At 50.7% G+C, this 17,837-nt stretch overlaps 1 protein-coding gene across 8 annotated transcripts in view; it reads right to left on the bottom strand.

The window, feature by feature from the left end:
• The window catches only part of ZNF536 (zinc finger protein 536), a 444,782-nt gene that overhangs the window by 242,073 nt on the left and 184,872 nt on the right, over positions 1 to 17,837 (bottom strand). For all 8 annotated transcript variants that reach the window (XM_043899042.1, XM_043899040.1, XM_043899045.1 and 5 more), the window contains one exon: positions 492 to 2,663. In XM_043899042.1, coding sequence (XP_043754977.1) covers positions 492 to 2,661 — 2,170 coding nt within the window. In that variant the 5' untranslated portion in view covers positions 2,662 to 2,663. The remainder of the gene's footprint in view (positions 1 to 491; positions 2,664 to 17,837) is intronic.

The following is a 17,837-nucleotide window of genomic DNA, read 5'->3' as shown; positions in this document are numbered from 1 at the left end:
TAGGTCTAAGGAGAGACAGTGAAAGGCCCAAATGAGACAATTATGGGCATACACCTGGGGGGATAGATCGTGAAGGTCTAAACTTACACAATCACATCCATGGATGGAGGCAAACGGTAGCTCCTGGGTTCCTGAGGCGATGGCAGATGGGTGTCAGGGAACGAAATGGGGCCAGGCAATCTTAGGGGCAAGATAGGCTATGCCCGCTGGCAAACATACCAACTGGCCACCTCTCCACCACAGAGGAGAAGGACTGACTTACTTTCCTGGTGGCCAGGGATCAAAGGAAGGTCACAGAGTTGAAATGACAGCCTTCTCTTAAGGCAGGGCCAACAGGCAAGGTCCAGAAGCATGAGCACCAGGCCGCAGTGACCTCAGAGCTGACCCTGGAGGGCAGCGAGGCCCCTTCCCCACTGAGGTCAGCACCGAATCAGGTCCCCGGGGAGAGCCCTGGCTCCGGCCACTGTTCCCCATCTCCCCCAACAACCTACCTGAGGAGGACGGCGAGGAGGGGTGCGGGCTGTCCTCCTGGGCGCTCCCGGTCTGCGAGAGCCCGCCTCCGACCCCGCTCTCCTCGGTGACGTTGGAGGAGCCGGGCGTGGTGGAGCGGCTCACCGACTGGGACTCCTGGTCGCTGCCCGAGCCACGCCGCTCGTCGGGGCCCCCGTGCAGCCCGTCCTCGTCACCCTTGCGGTCCCTCTTGTGGACCCGGGAGTGCACGACCACCTGGTGGTAGGTGCGGAACACTCGGCCGCAGTCCGGGCACTCGGTCGGCTTGTCCTTCAGGCTCCCGGGACCCTGCAGGTTATACTCGAGAGTCTGGTTGAGCCCGTGTGACAAAAAATCCCGACTGCCTTCTAAAGGGTCGAGCTTATTTGGCAGGTCTCTCTGATTGCCCACTTTAGTGCTGTGAACCAAATCAGCAGGCATTTTCTGCTTGGAGCCATCTGCTCCCACTAACACGTACTCCCGCTTCTCCTTATCAAACAGAACTCCGGCGTTTGCCAAAGTGTCTTCGTGGTTGCGCTGGAGCTGGTGCTCTTTAGACAAGAAGCCGTGTTCCATGGCCATGCCCCTGGCCATGAGCTGCCAAGCCTGGTAGCTGTTCACGGGGTCCATCTCGGCAGCTTTGGCGGCCGCCTGCAACCGCTCGATGCAGCTGGATTTCAGCGGTGGCACCAGGTTGAGGCATCCCAGGAGGGAGTGCTTGTCACCCTCGGGGACACCATGGGCCATGCTGGAGATGGGGGTCAGAAGCTTCCCCACCACCTCCTTCTCCTTCAGGGGCAGCTCGCCTTTGCCATAGAGCTGGCTAGGCTCGCTCAGGCTGGCTTTGTCTGCGGCCATGAAGCCGCTCTGCAGGCAGGAGAGATACCTGGAGTACAGGTTGGCATGGGCCTCCTGGGACATGCCGCCCATGGGCACAGGCACCTCGGGGTCGCTGAGGGACTTGTTCTTCACGGACAGCTTGTTGAGGTGGACCTTCATGTGGTTCTTCAGGAACCAGGGCTCTTTGAAGCGCCGGCCGCAGATCTGGCAGCAGTGCTCGAAGGAGTCCTTGTGCTTCCGCATGTGGCCCTTCAGGAACCACGCCTGGCTGAACACCTGCCCGCACACCTCGCACCGGAACTCGTTGGCCGACTGCTCCCCGCCGCCGTTGGGGCCCTGGCCCTGGGCCGACTCGGCCGTGATGTGGGCCTTCTCCACGTGGCTTATGAGCTCCTCCTCCTGCGAGGCGGCGAAGTCACACAGCGTGCACTTGTAGGGCTTGTGCAAGATGCGGATATGGCGGTCCAGCTCCTCCCGCTTCTTGAACTTGCCCTTGCAGAAGGTGCAGCGGAAGCCAGCAGCGGGCGCCACTGCGTCCTCTTGCACGCTGGCCGGCTTGGGCGAGGGCACCGGGTTGGCCACGTCCGGCACGCTGTGGTTGGTGGGCAGGGCCAGGTTGCAGGCGGCCAGCGGGGCCTGCTGGGCGTGCGCCAGGGGCTTCAGGTCGGGCCGGGGCTGCAGCAGGCTGCTCTTCATCTGCTTGTCCCGCAAGATGGCCCTCTCCTCCAGCTCGTGCAGCAGGCGGTTCTCCTCGCGCACCCGCCCGCGCCCCTTCCCCAGGTTGCCCAGCTTGTGGGTCCGCAGGTGGATCTTGAGGTTCCCTTTCTGCGCCGCCCGGTGGTCGCAATACGGGCACTTGAAGGGCTTCTCGCCGGTGTGAGTGCGCATGTGCAGGGAGAGGATGCTGTTGAAGCGGAAGCGCTTGCCGCAGAGCGGGCACGGGTACTTCCGGTTTTTGCGGGCGTCGTCCTCGATGTCGCTCATCTGGGACATGATGCCCAGGTTCTGACCGTTGAGGAACTGCTGCAGATCCACCCGCCCGTTGAGGCTGGTGTCCACATCCCGGCCCAGCTGGTTGGCCAGGAGCGCCATCTGACTGCCCATGGGCTGGCCACTCATGGGCACGTGGGCCTTCTCGTCGAGAGGCGCGGGGGTCTTCTCCTCGGGGTTGGGCCGCGGATGTAGTTCAGGGAAAGCATGGCTGAGCTGGGAGGTGATCTGGTGCAACTTCTGACTCATGGCATACTGGCCGTTGAGGACGGGGCCGCTCAGATGGGGCTCTGCTTCTGGCGCCGCTGAGGACACTCCAAGGCACAGACTGGCTTCTTCCATCCCTGAAAATAAAGAAAGAGTTCAGATCTGTGCCAGGTACCGTGGCACAGTGAATCAACAGCATCAACTGGTGGGGAATTTGCATTGCATGCCTAACCTACACATAATAATGCTAAGGAATTATAGTCAAAAACAATAATAAAAAAATGAATTATTAAATGCCAATTATGCAATATGGCATTGCTCCTCCAATTTGTTTTGGCGATAGATCGTCTTCCTTGTATTTTCTATTTACAGACTGCAATTATTCATTCACGTTTAAATTATTAATGTTTTACCACTTTCAACACCTAATAACAAATCAGGGGTCTACGTGTTAAACTTTTCCTCCTCTCCTCCCTTTAGCACCTGCACCTGTTGGTTCAGTTCAGAGTTTGTCACAGAGCAGAATGGCTTTAACTGAAAGACCAAACTGACTCACTTGGAACTTTTGTTTCTGGTTACTATATTCAATATATTCACCAGTCAGAGATGAAAGAGATTATTTTATGATTTGGCAAAAAAAAAAAAAAAAAAAAAATCCAACCCAATGGCACGATATTTACTGGTACATAATAAAACAAGATAATGTTTTGGGAAAAAATAAAGTAAAGGACAGGCTTTAGAACAATAAAAGGGATTTTGCTTTAGTCAACAAAAAGTGCAGTAATATCTCATTAAGCTGATTAGTATGCTGCTTAGAAACAGTACTAGGTGCTGTAACACATGATTATAATCATAAAAATCCTTCAGTGTTTGCAAGGAAGCATTAACGAGGTATATTAAATTTTAAGGAGACTGCGAGTAGCGGCTTTGCAAACCTTAGAGATTAAGATTTAACCCTTGTGTTACGAAACACTGTTATTTTGTTATTTGGTAACCGTGCCCATCAAAAGAAGTATAAATTATCTCGTGATGGAATCATAGTGGATTGTTGAGACTGCTCAAATTTGGGTAGGGGGTAAAGACTTCCACCGCAGAGTGGGCTTACCCTGTCCTTCAGCTGGCATGGTAGCTGCAGCAGGGACTTTGATTGGGCTTAAAGAGATCTTTTATAGAACTGGATAAAAACCAATTAAAATCCAGGGAAGATGCCATAGGAAGTCTCAACCAAGTTTGAGTGTTTTTAATAACTTTCCCAATATACAGTAATGAGTACAAATTGTACCTGCAGTATGTGTTTTGCAGAAAATTAGAACTCAAAGCTGTTTGTTAAACACTAACACTCAAAGCAGGTCTGCATAATTGTCTTTAATAGTCCTCTCTGCCCCTTTGCAGCCTATGCAGAATTGCTAAAGACAGATCGTTCTGGGATGGGGCAGAAGGAATAGTCCCCTCTATATCAGAGCATGTGGGGAGCTCAACTTTGAAAGGCAATGAATCCATGCCTGGGGTCCTTCTATTTCCAGATCTGTCTTCCACTTGAAGGAGTCCAAATTTGTTTCCTGCCACTGGAACAGTTATTACACATCCATCCCCTTTGTATCCCAATGTTTAGATGTGTTGGCCAGCCAGGTGGTCCAGAAGTACGGCTTAACCCCAGCCAGGACTGATTCCTGGGCCAAGCAGTTCCCCAGGGGGACGTGTGGGGACAGAGCTCAACTGTGGAGGAAGCACATTCAGCCCTGGTGGGGTCGGCTGCCTACTGGGCTTCCCGCCAGGCAGACTGTGTGTGGATGGAGGTTCTCCAACGGGAGACCTGACTTCCTTGGCAAGAGGACAGAGGCTGTGAGTCTGTCTTGCAAGAGAGGAGAAGAAAAAGACATGAGGTTTATTTCCAGGAGGGAGAGAAACTGCAACCATGGTGCAGGGTCAACTATCCATGAACAACTACACACACACACACAGACAAGCACGTGGTCACTTGGAGTAAAAGAATGCTTTCAATTTGTCTCTGGTGGCAGTCTGTACTCAAAAAATAAAATAAAAAGAAGAAAGGAAGGAAGAAAGAAAAAAGCTCATTTTGGAGCCTGGTCAAAAAGGAGTAATTTCTCAAGGAGTTTCTTGCATTCATTCAGTAGACTTGCTGAGTTTCCACCACGTGCCAGGCCCTGTCCTTGGCACTGAAGATGCACGAGTGGATAAGACCGACCAGCCCCAGCACGCATGGCATCCGCTGACCAGCAAGGAGGAGCAGGCCCAGTGTGAGAAGTTGCTGAAGCGGGACTGGGGCTGAGAAGGGCCCTGTCTAGAGCCGTTTCACCACCTTCGAGCCCCATCCAGCTGCTCTGGCTCCTCTCCTGAGCAAACACGGATCATAACCCCAAAGCCACTTGGGAGTGCTCAGAATTCCACCCAACAGCTCTGGGGAAGTTTGGAAAGTCCAAAGCCAACACGGATGGCCCACTGCCAAAGGCTGCCCAGTTGGCCTGCTCAGAAGACATGAATCCAGGAAGACGGGCTATTTTCAGGTTACTGCTGCTGAACTGACGCCAGTTAAGCAGGAGGGAGAGGAGGCTGAATGTGCAATGCAGCAAGACTTCACATCAGATTGGATGAGCAGCATCAAGTTGAAGACCACATCCCCCACCCCCAGTCATGCCGTAGACGTAACAGCTCAATTTGCCAAATACTGAACTTGAGGAGTTTTCAAGTTAGGTTTGAATATGGAATTCTTTTATTATGCTCAATTTATTTTTCCCCTCACAGTCAACAAAGTTTTTTTTAAACACCCTTTATGCAACCAGTCTTCAGGTGCCATTGTTGACCACAGAATATTCGAGAATATGATAAGGCACCGGCGGCTCCAGCCCCTCATGCAGGTCTCAACTACATATCCCCTTCTCACAAAGACCCTCCATGTCCACCTCGTCACAGAAAACTTAAGCCCCAAAGCCTCTCTCTACCCCGTTATCTTACTTTCTTCTTCAGGGCACTTATCACAGGACGGGGGGCAGTTTTCTTATTGACCCTCTTGCAGATGTGCAGGCAGGATCATGTCTTCCTTGGCCACAAATAAAGCCTCAGGGCCTAGAGCCGAGCTGGATCTTTGTAAGTTCAGATCGTTATAACTGAATGGATGAATGATCAAACAGACCCTATGAACACAGCCCATAAACGAAGGCTAGCCTGTAGTAGAAACACTTCCACTCCAACTTCATGGAAATCAAATTCAGCTTTTGCACAAGTCCTTGAACATCCAACAATCTGAATCTGTCAGAGTCAGAAGGGTCTTGGGTTTCCACCCAGAATCTGGTGGTCCAGAAGCAGCCAAGGGAGAACCATGCCCCTGCACCGGCACTTTCACTATAAGTACTCATGGTGGCCATCTGGGCTTGGATCACCTCTGATGGCCCAGCTGCTGGCACTAGGAGACAGAGCAATTAAGTCCTTCAGAACTTGATCATCCATCCTGGGATCCATGGGAGAACCCAGAATTTCAGCAGAGCTGGAAGAGATGCTCTGAGGATCATGGCCCTCAGCTCCTCTAATGAGCCCCAGCAAAGACGGTGCCTAGCCCCACGGTACGGCAGGGTCAGACATCATCTCAGAATGCCCTGTGAGACCTGACACCCTGTGATTCCATGAGCAGGTGCAGGCGCAGCCATGGGACAGTCACAACCAATGCCAGCTGATAGACTCAGAGCAAGAAAGGGGAGTGTGAGTTCTTGGAAAGAGCAAGGGGTAATTGGTGTGCTGTCCCTGGGCCAAAGCAGCCGAGGCAGGACGAGCTGGCCCCGGGCCCAGCCTGAGACTCACAAAACCTGGGTCAGCCCCAATTTCTCCAGCCTTGATAGTTCACCCATCCGGAATTCATTTACCCCTTATCTCACTCATTCAATAAATGCTTGCCTGGGACCTTTATGTAACTGCCCTCAAGGGCTTCTGGGTCAAAGGGGCCAGTGCAAGCAAAGCCACCAGTAAGAGGGAAGCAATGAAAAGTCCCCAGAGTGACTGAATTCAAAGTTTAGAGAATTTGCATTCGAGGTGTATAGGTGTGTGTGTGTGTGTGTGTGTGCACGTGAGTGTGTGTGTACAGGAATATGACTGTGTTTGGGGAGGGGCAGCAAGCCCCTAAGTGAATTTCCTCTAGCAAGAAATACAAGAAATCCCTGGGAAACTAAGGGATCACTTATCCTACTGATAAAGGGTTGGCTCCAACGCAGCCCTAAGAGCTCAGGGGCTGGGAGGTGGGGCTGCCTCCAGGGGCTCGTGGTTCTGGCAGGAGGTGGCCTGTCTCCTTTTCCCCAGCCCTCAGGGAGCGAGCGCAGGGAGACTGCCTTCCCTTTGGGACCACAGCGCTTCCTCCCAGAACTGCAGGGAACACGTGTCAGTGTCCCCGGCAGACACTGCCCCGTCCTGACAAAGGGGGCAGACACACACATCCACAGACAGCGCTGCCCCACGCGGTCACTAATAACCTGGGAGCACTTAATCCTGAGTACCAACCCATCCTTCACGCCCCAGCCCCTGGCTCTGGAGCCGTCACCCTGTGTTCCAGCCATTGAGGGACCCACACTGAGATGCCAGGAGCCAGTACAGGGTAGGCCATGACCCCGGGCTGAAGGCAACTGGGCAGCTGGGACCTTCTGAGGAACCTATACAGTAAGCCATCTGACCCTCTCACCTCGGCAGGGAAACTCTTAGCACAATCATAAAGCAATAAACAAACTATTAAACATGGAGGACAGCTCGCCCAGCCGTCAGCTTGTGGCCCCAGCCCAAACTGTAGCAGGAAGATCAGTAAACCCTGGCTGACTAATGGAAGGAACCAAACGATACGGAATTTACTGAACTGTAGACAGGCAGCCAGATGAGGCTGGGAAGGGGACGCTGTGAACTGTCGATTCGGGTGTGTCAGCCCTCCAGCATGGAAACCCTGCACATCCCACCCTATCCTGAGCCCAGGGGCATGGTGGGGCATGGGGGCACTCAACCCTACTGTCCGTATTAAGGAAGACCCAGGCCCAGGCCTGAATCCTGGCCACCATGGCACTCCTCACCTGAAAATGCCAGGCCCCCCTCTGAACACAGGCAGGGGCCCCAGCTGAAAGCTTCTGAAGCCTAGAGGTTTCTACTTGAGCTCTGCAATTTCATGATGAGGGTATTCTCAGCATATGAAACCCACCACTGGATGCACAGATTATCAAAATGCATTCTGTCTCCTCACCCCCATCATTGCAGGTACCGTGAGCCATTCAGCTGCCTTTGATGGTGCTAATAGTTATTTTGATTTTGCATTTCTGCCTTCAAGACTATTTCCTGTGATATCAATGACAAAAGTTTTCACTTAACTCTTCCAATAGAAAACCTAATTGTATCTTTCACTCAGAATGAAATTTGAAACTATCAGGACACCAGAAATGCCAGCTGCTAGGAGTCTAAATAAATTTTACACAAAAACACAGTTTCATTTTGCTAGCACAGAAAAAAAAAGTAATCTTATGAATAGCCCAAAAAATATAGATCTTGCCAGTAAGTTGCAAGAAGGAGTTTTATCCTTATACCATGAAAAAGAATAGCTGGGAAATAAAATGACTTTCAAAATGACCATTTCAACTGGATTTTTAAAAATCAAATACTGTTGTCTAGCCAAGCACAACTAAATATTCCCTTTTTTATCAATGAGGTAAAGGCACTGCCTCAGAAACCTTGCAGGAGACCAACACCCCCAGTGGCTGGGCAAGGGGTAGGGGCCTTGGGTTCACAAGAAGAGTTGCAAACACCATTGTGGGTTTTACCCCCAAATCATGTCACAGTAAGCAGTTCTGGCAGTAGGTGGACCTGTTTCCTGGGGGGCGCAAATGACCCTTGGCCCCTCCCCACAATGCACCTTGCTTTCTTAACACCTGAGATAAGCAGTAATTAAGACAACTTCACCTAGAATACAATGGCTTCTTATTAAATACCATTTTTCCAATTGTTGTAGCTCAAACTGTTTAACCAAGGTTGTTATAAGCATAATACACTCCTGTTCTGAAATACAGAACACCAGACTACTGAACCTTTTCAGGGTCATTAAACAGCTGTAAACATTATTACAAAAATAAACCAGAGATTTCATGCTTACATTTTGGCCTAGAGCTTGCGATGCTGAGCAAGTACATTTTTTCATCTCTCACAATCAACGCTGGTGACATTTGGGCATCCAAACAAATTACATCACAAACATTACTGAGGTGGGCAGGATACTGAGTGGTTTATTTGCCAGATGATTAATAGATAAAGAGGAGGGCAGCACGGGTGACCTGTTCTGTTTTGACTGATGTGTAGACAACGCTATGAGACAGGGCCAGAAACAGTTAAATTCTTGCTGAATTTATTAATGAAAATATGATATTCAAATAGGACTGCAAAGTATGGTGACTGTAACCAGGAGAGTCAAGTTGGAGAGCATGGTCAAACTCCCCAACCTTCCCTTCTGGGTGGAAGGTTGGCCAAAGTGTCAGGGTGGTCTCTGCCTGTAAAGGGGAGCAGGACTCGGCTGAACTGAGTGGTCCCACAGAAGCCCAGGCAGTTTCAGTGTTGGTGAGACAATTGTTGGAGGACTTAGAAGAAGAAGAAAAATGTCACCTCTCTTTGAAGACTTTGGATGATTTCAAAATTCTCCAAGGCCAAGAGGTCTCTCCAGCATGTTGGCTTTTGGATAGGTTGAAACTAGCCCAGAACTGAACTCAGATAATGAGCACATCAGATGGGAAAGGAAAACATCCACCAAGGGCTCTCCTGGTCCTCTCCTCTGGGAGAGCAGATTTCTGCCAGTAGTTCCTGGCTCACTATCTGCCCCCCCCACCCCACACAAAGCCAGGCAAACAGGGGGTGGAATTAACCTCGTATGGGGTAGTTGTTAAGACTGTGGACTTGTCAGGCAGCGAGAGCTCTCAAAGAAGATAGCAATAATTGTCATCATCACCATCTTCAGTGCAGCCACCACTCATCATCACCACTTACATCAGCCACAGAATCCGAATCCTTATCATCTTCTTCATACTCATCATCGTTCTCCTCTTCATGGCAGCATCGTGCATCAGTGCCTGCACTGTGCTAAGTACTGCATCAGCACCAGCACTGTGCTAGGTACTTCACAACCTTTATCTCATTTAGCTTTACAGAACCTAGGATGGTAGGTACCATACTGCTGCTGCTGCTGCTGCTAAGTCACGTCAGTCATGTCCGACTCTGTGTGACCCCATAGACGGCAGCCGACCAGGCTCCCCCGTCCCTGGGATTCTCCATACTAGTCCAATACAAAAAATGAGGAAACTGAGGCTCAGAATACATAAGCCTGAAAACGTCACACAGCTGGGAAGCCTGACTCCAGAGCCCGAGCAAGACATGCTGGAGGGAAGGCTGCTCCCTTGATGTCCACACCACGCTCCGTCTTGCTAGGCTGGATGCTGGCAGATGCCAGCGCCTTCCTTTGTGAAACATGTGGAAACAAAGGAAGCCTCAGCTCACGGCAAAGCTCAAAGGAAGCCAAGGAACCAGAGCTGTCACAACCACGTGTGCCCAGAGTGGAAATAGGCAGTATATTCCAAAGCAAGCACCGCTGGGAGCTGGCATGCTGAGGTGGGTGCAGGAGGGCACTTTGAGGCTAGAAATGCCACGTCTGTCAATCGCTGGTTGGGGGAGGGTCACATAACCACTTATTTATATTATCTTGGTTTCTTAAGATCCCTAGGAGCAGATACATTAGTCCACCTGCTCCTGTCCTGCGTCGGGTGGGTTATTCCCCCAATAGACTGGAGTAAGGAGAGAGAAAGCACTGGAATGACCACTGACATGCATCTAGTTGTCAGCTCTTCCACTGACATCAATTTGACCTTGGGTACTTGCCTGAGCCTCAGTTTCTTTGTCTCTAAAATGGACTGGTATTAACTGTCCTACACACGTCACAGGATTTTGAGAAGGCAAACGGATTTGCAGGAGAGAGAAAGTGGCATTTAAATAACATAGGACTGTGCCCTGTGTAACCTCTTTCTCAGGAGCTGACCACAGCAGCCTTCGTGATCCAGAAAGGACCTTCATCTGGGAGTAGAGTAAATGCTGAGAGCTGAAGGACATAACCAAGGCACATGCAAAGCACATCAAAGTGGTTAATGAAGACTCACTCATTGCCGACTTTCTTGATGCATCTGTAAAGTGGACCTCAATCACTCAATAACACTCCTTAATGCCTACATAGAGATATACAAGTAAGACCAGGTCTTGCCTTTTAAGCTCACTCATGGAAGGGAAACAAATGAGTGGAGACCACAGAGCAGGGTCCAGTGCTGAAACAAGGACTCGATAACGCTTTGAGGCTGGGAGAGGTGGAGAAGGGATGCAGCGGGGAGAAGGGATGAAAGATCACTGAGGAGAACACCTGGGAAGAGCCTGGAATAAGCAGAGAAGAGGAAGAAGGGTGTGTGGGACGGAGGGGTCAGTGTGTGCCACATGGGGCCTCAGCATAGAATGTTCTTGGGAAAGACAGGGAGGGCGTGGCCAAGCGCAGACTTCAGTGTCAATCTATGGAGCATGGAGTTTATATCTGGGGCAAAACAGGGGCCCAAGAAGCCCCCACTGGAGTCATCACATAACACACATGCCTCACAGCACTAATGTGACACATGAGCAGTTTTCTACCAAATGTGGATCAGAGGAGATAAATATTCTTCAAAATCTTCTATTTTTTAGAAAAATAGAAGGTGAAAACAAACTCCTGGACCACAAACCAAACATGTAAGGGCTGAAATTCTCACCTTGGTGAGGGTTACCCATGCATTAGACAGAAAAGGATACTTAAGAGTTTGGAAGAAGGCATTGGTTTCCCCTCTTCCTCTTTGTAACAGCAAAACAAGTGGAAGAAGGATCACTCCAAAAATCCTGGCAGCCCACCCAAGCCTCTCCAAAGGTGGCAGCCCAAATCTACCTTCCATGCGCCTTCCTGATGTTGCCTCCTCCAAGAAGCCTTCCTGGATTTGCCCCAGGCTGGAGGCGATCACTCAATCCCCATAGCTCCCATGCTATTTCTCTGGAATGGTTAAGACATTGATGGTGCCATACTGCACGGTTATCAGAGGTCACATTTCTTCTGCTGTGGGGCTTTCTGAGAGTAAGCATCTTCTCAGCCCCGCCTGTAGCTCCTGAAGGACCCAGTCCTACTCGGAGCTGTCCTCTAGCTTCTGATGATCACACTGCAGGAGAGGAAGATGGTCTAGAGTATCACAAAAATGGACAGCATTTTGTGAGTCACAGCCCAGGCCTCTCCCCCTAGGATCTCAGCCATCAAGTGGTGTTTCCATTCCTCCCAGATGGGATGATTTGGGAAGGAAATGATCCCCTAATTTGCTGTAATTGATTTATCTGAACTGTGTCCACCCCATCAGGGAAAGGAACTAAAACTATATATATAAGCTTTTAGTGACTGCCCTAACTTTGAAATATCACAAAACTGAGAAAGATACCAGCAGTTGTCATGAAGTGTATTGATTATTTCGCTCTCACTGGCTTTCTCGTTTCCTTTTTAAACAGACTTCATCATGACAGGAAGTTAGATATTTAATCCCCTACTAACCTACCTTGGCTCCCTGCTCAGCCTCAGCACAGAGTTGCTGCCCGAGAACAAGTGGGGGACTGGGACCCACAGGATGCCCCACAGAGGGCAGGGTGCTCAGCTGCACCTCATCACCCTTTCACCCCTGATTAAAGTCGTTTAAGTCTGAGCCCTTCTGGACTATGATATCGTGTCGAACAGTTTATTTTCATTTCACAGAAGCCTCAGATTTGATTCAGTGTAAAACTAAATATAATGTAGAATGCACATATGCAAGAGTGATCAAAGAGGGCCTGACTGTGAAATATTCATAGAAGTCAGCCCAGGGAGATTCATTCACAGGGGCACCTGTCGAAGACATAAGCTCAGATACACATCATCTCCTAAGCACACACAATCCTTACTGAGCAAAAATCCAGGCGCACCAGTGGGGCCTCTGCTGCCTGCAACCACTGGGCTCAGACCAGTAGACGGGGCCCAGCCAAGGCCAAGACAGACCTCACTCGTTTGTGGCCCTTGGGATCCCCAGTTCAACATCTCCAGCTCCTGGACAGGTCACCAGGCTGCCTGGCCTGCTTCTGCCGAGCCAGACTCCTGGGAGAGGAGGGAAGGCTGGGCCAGGCTCTTATCCCAGCAATGGGTGTCAGCGCCACATGCAGGTGGCCTCCAGGGAAGAGGATGAATTTCCAGCAGTTCACACGTGCTTGAGGACGGAGCGTGTGTGTGCATGCTAAGTCACTCGTTGTGTCCAACCTTGTGTGACCCCATGGACTGTAGCTCACCAGGGTTCTCCAGGCAAGAGTACTGGAGTGGGTTGGCAGGCAGATTCTTTACCGCTAGCACCACCTGGGAGGGAGCACCCTCTGCCAACTCTTGTTCAAATCTGTCGGAATTGGGAGAGAGGACTCCCTTTTCTGAGCGAGCAGATGAGGGGCCTTCCTGCCCTTATGTGCGTCTCAGTCCCTCTGTCTGGCACACTCTCCCTGCCCTGTCCACTTGTGCCCTGTGCCCTGTCCTCTGTGGGTAAATTAAATGCCACCTCACCCAGGAGGCCGTCCTCGATGTCCCGGGCCCTGTCTGTCTCCACAGGACTCCTCCTGGCTGACTCTTTCCCCCTTACAGTGGCTTGCACACTGGGTTGGCTCTGTTTGTACACTTGACCAGAAGCCCCCTGAGGACGAGGACCATGACCATCGGCTTCACTGGGGCACCTCCAGCACAGAGCCAGGCACAGAGGATGCACTCAATAAATATTTGCCAAAAGTATAAATGATTGAATCAGGGAATGAACGAATGAATGAATGAACAGACCAAGCAACAAATGCTGCAAGCCTGGCGGACAGCATTTCTCATGGAGGAGAGAAGGGGACCCAGGGGAGAAAGACAGACCACAGGCCACTCCTGGGTCACCAGGGCAGGCCATGCTCTCCGCTCCTCAGGGCACAAGCCAGGTAAGAAGTTTGTTCCATGGATGGAGCCTTATGTCAAATGTCACTGTCCATGCAGCCACCTCCAACCCCAGCCTTCACACCTTCTGTGAAGAGCTAATCCCACTCCGTCTCATGGTGGATTATCTGGGTCCCTGTCTCACTCCTGCCATCCTGTCTAAGACCTCCAGGGATCAATATCTGACCCAAACAGAAGGTTTCACACATAATATGTACCTACAGATTCTAGCTGAATGGACTCCAAACCCCTCAACCTGCTCTTTATAAACCCATATTGCTTACTGACTGCTCTGCCTCCTTCAGTCTACCTGCTCATGCAAACATCCATCCATCCATTCATTCATTCAGCATTTCCTGATGACCCACCATGAGCCGGGTACTGTGCCAGGCTCTGCAGAGAAAAGGCTCAGACTGCTCCCCAGCAAGAGGGCACAGGGACCCAAAACATCAGCCACAGAGACTGATAACATCTGAGTACTGCTCACTCACAGAAGGGTCAGGAGACCCGGAGGCTTCGGAGGGCAATGAGCACATCTCCCTCGTAGCAGGTCTATTGTCAGGAGGACGCCGGCACTCCCCTCGCCCCTACTCTGAGCCTCTGTTGACACTTCCCTCCCAGACCCCGGGAACCCGTCACCCCCACAGTTAGGAGTGAGGGAGCCACTAGCGCACAGCAGAATGCCTTATCCTGGCGACATGCAGCCCCCCAGAGCAACCTTCCCAGGCCGAGAACAGCAAGCCTGGGGGTTGCATGTAGCTGACTCCCCCCAGGGCAGGGGCACCCACCTGCTCTCCCAGTGGGCGTCTCCCATGTAGCAGGTCTGGACACAATAGCCCATCCCACCTGTTAGAACAGAGCCTCCACCCCCTCCACTCTCTGGAACCACACACCCGCACCTCAGCCTAGACAATTCCTGGCCTGGCGGGCCCCAGCCCCTCTGGGCGTCACAGCTTCCCAAGCATCAGCCGAGGAGGCTGGCCAGGTGGCCCCCTGCTCAGCTCCTCCTCTGTCCTGACTCATGCCGCTGCGGCCCAGCTGACAAGGAAGGGACCTCCCAGCCAAGCCCTGAGCCTTCACCAATCACAGAATGGCTGGAGTTGAACTTCACTGATGCCGAACTCTAAGGGAGACATTAAAAACGAACGTTTCTCTTTTCACAAGCGAGAACACGCCTTTAGCGTGCATGGGTCCAGGGCCGTCAGCGGGCAGTTGGTCGCCCCCCACCTGGGACAGGCTGTACTTGATCGTCACAATCATGACACCAGTGTCTCCCCAGCCTCGCCTCAGGAGGACCAGAGTTACTTCCCAAGGACAGGCTTTCGGAAGGCACAGAGCATTTTTCAGCTTCAGGAGCTTGGTGTGGAGGCACGATCTAAACAAGCAGCCAACAGCATTCAGAAGCACCCACAGTCAACGGCCTGGTGGCTAGCGAAATCTTTGGGACCCTGGAGGAATCTCTTTCCTGGGACTCTGTATGACATGATACATGTTTTCCACTGCCAAAGGTGAACTGTGTCTTATTCCAAAAGACCTGAAGGCCCACGAGCTCCAAGGTGGTATTTCCTCAGTTACCGATCTGTGATACAGGGCAATAATAAGATTACTGGGAGGATCAGTTCAGTCCACTTCAGTCGCTCAGTTGTGTCTGACTCTTTGCAACCCTATGGACTGTGTCATGCCAAGCCTCATGGTCCATCACCAACTCCCAGAGTTTACCCAAACTCATGTCCATTGAGTCGGTGATGCCATCCAATCATCTCATCCTCTGTCGTCCCCTTCTCCTCCCACCTTCAATCTTTCCCAGTATCAGGGTCTCTTCAAATGAGTCGGCTCTTTGCATCAGGTGGCCAAAGTATTGCAGTTTCAGCTTCAACATCAGTCCCTCCAATGAACACCCAGGACTGATCTCCTTTAGGATGGACTGGTTGGATCTCCTTGCGGTCCAAGGGGCTCTCAGTAGTCTTCTCCAACACCACAGTTCAAAAGCATCAATTCTTCGGTGTTCAGCTTTCTTCATAGTCCAATTCTCATATCCATACATGACTATTGGAAAAAACATAGCCTCGACTAGACAGATCTTTGTTGGCAAAGTAATGTCTCGGCTTTTTGACATGCTGTCTAGGTTGGTCAAAACTTTCCTTCCAAGGAGTAAGTGTCTTTTAACTTCATGGCTGCAGTCACCATCTGCAGTGATTTTGGAGCCCAAAATAATAAAGTCTGCCACTGTTTCCCCTGTTTCCCCATCTATTTGCCATGAAGTGATGGGATTGAATGCCATGATCTTAGTTTTCTGAATGTTGAGCTTTAAGCCAGCTTTTTCACTCTCCTCTTTCACTCTCAAGAGGCTCTTTAGTTCTTCTTCACTTTCTGCCTTAAGGGTGGTGTCGTCTGCATATCTGAGGTTACTGATATTTCTCCCGGCAATCTTGAGTCCAGCTTGTGCTTCATCCAGCCCAGCGTTTCTCATGATGTACTCTGCATATAAGTTAAATAAGCATGGTGACAATATACAGCCTTGATGTACTCCTTTTCCTATTTGGAACCAGTCTGTTGTTCCATGTCCAGCTCTAACTGTTGCTTCCTGACCTGCATACAGGTTTCTCAAGAGGCAAGTCAGGTGGTCTGGTATTCCCCTCTCTTTAAGAATTTTTCACAGTTTGTTGTGATCCACATAGTCAAAGGCTTTGGCATAGTCAGTAAAGCAGAAATAGATGTTTTTCTGGAACTCTCTTGCTTTTTCAATGATCCAGCAGATGTTGGCAATTTGATCTCTGGTTCCTCTGCCTTTTCTAAAACCAGCTTGAACATCTGAAAGTTCATGGTTCACGTATTGTTGAAGCCTGACTTGGAGAATTTTGAGCATTATTTTACTAGTGTGTGAGAAGAGTGCAATTGTGTGGTAGTTTGAACATTTTCTGGCATTGCCTTTCTTTGGGATTGGAATGAAAACTGACCTTTTCCAGTCCTGTGGCCACTGCTGAGTTTTCCAAATTTGCTGGCGTATTGAGTGCAGCACTTGCACAGCATCATCTTTTAGGATTTGAAATAGTTCAGCTGGAATTCCATCACCTCCACTAGCGTTGTTCGTAGTGATGCTTCCTAAGGCCCACTTGACTTTGCATTCCAGGATGTCTGGCTCTAGGCTGGTGATCACACCATCGGGATCATCTGGGTCGTGAAGATCTTTTTTGTACAGTTCTTCGGATGGAACCCAGTAATTTATATAAAGTCCTTGGAGTGGCATCTGGCACAGGGGGGAGGAGCTCTGTGTAGAGGCTGCCGCTGCCGCCTGCTGCCTCTTCTTCTACCACCTCAGTGGCCACCCACACATCCACACCGCCCAGTCTCCATCACGCCTACATCCAAGCAGTCCTGGGCAGTCACCAGCCCCCCCCACCGGAAGTCAGATGCTCCCCAGGCCTGTGTGGTAGTCAAGGGGTTAATCACCTTATCTTTTTTCTTTTAAAAAGTGTTTGCAGTTAATGAGGAAAAGTTAAACACCCCCATTTGAAATCTGGACAAAAGGCATGAGAAACGCAATTCACAGAAGAAATGGAATTTGGCTAATAACCATAAAAATGTCACTCCTGACTAGAAAGCAAAAAAGATTCAAAACAATAGCAAGGCTCCATTTTAATGTCGTTACAGGAAAGGCTATGCCCAGGCCTCGTGAGAACCCGCAGCCTTCTCCATGAGACCGTGGCACAGCCAAGGCGGAGCGTGGAGGATGGTAAGGCCACCTTGCTCCAACCACAGCTTCCTTCCAAAGGAAGGACTCAGAGCTATGGTGCGAGTCCTGAACACCATCAGCTGTGGCTTCAAGCAAGCCAGCCTGGGAGGGTAAGCCTTCTAGAAAGTGCTTTCCCAAGAAGAGGCCTCAGTGTGAGAAGACGAAGCTCACACTTGCGGCTACACCCAGAGGAAACTATTAGAAAGCATCAGAGTCCTGCCAAGGAAGCCAGTCTGCTGGGCAGTGGCTTGTGTGAGGTGGGTACGGCTGGACCCAACCATCCGGCTCCACTTACATGGCCCCATGCCTGATGCCAGCCTGTCTCGCTGTGCACTCTCCTGCTCCCATGGCTCTCTCCACTTAAGGCAAAGACCAAACCACACCGTTGTCCCTGTGCCACAAATAAGAATTCATGCCAAAGGCTTCCACCAAATGGCCACTGCACTCTCACCCAATCTCACTTCCTACCTTCTCCTCAACTGCTTGGGGAGCATGTCCCTACTCCATGCATGAGCTCTGGCATCTCCTCCCTTTTCACAGATG

The sequence above is a fragment of the Cervus elaphus genome, chromosome 4, assembly GCF_910594005.1.
Source record: "Cervus elaphus chromosome 4, mCerEla1.1, whole genome shotgun sequence".
Classification (NCBI taxonomy): Eukaryota; Metazoa; Chordata; class Mammalia; order Artiodactyla; family Cervidae; genus Cervus; species Cervus elaphus.
This window is presented reverse-complemented; position numbering and strand designations above follow the sequence as displayed.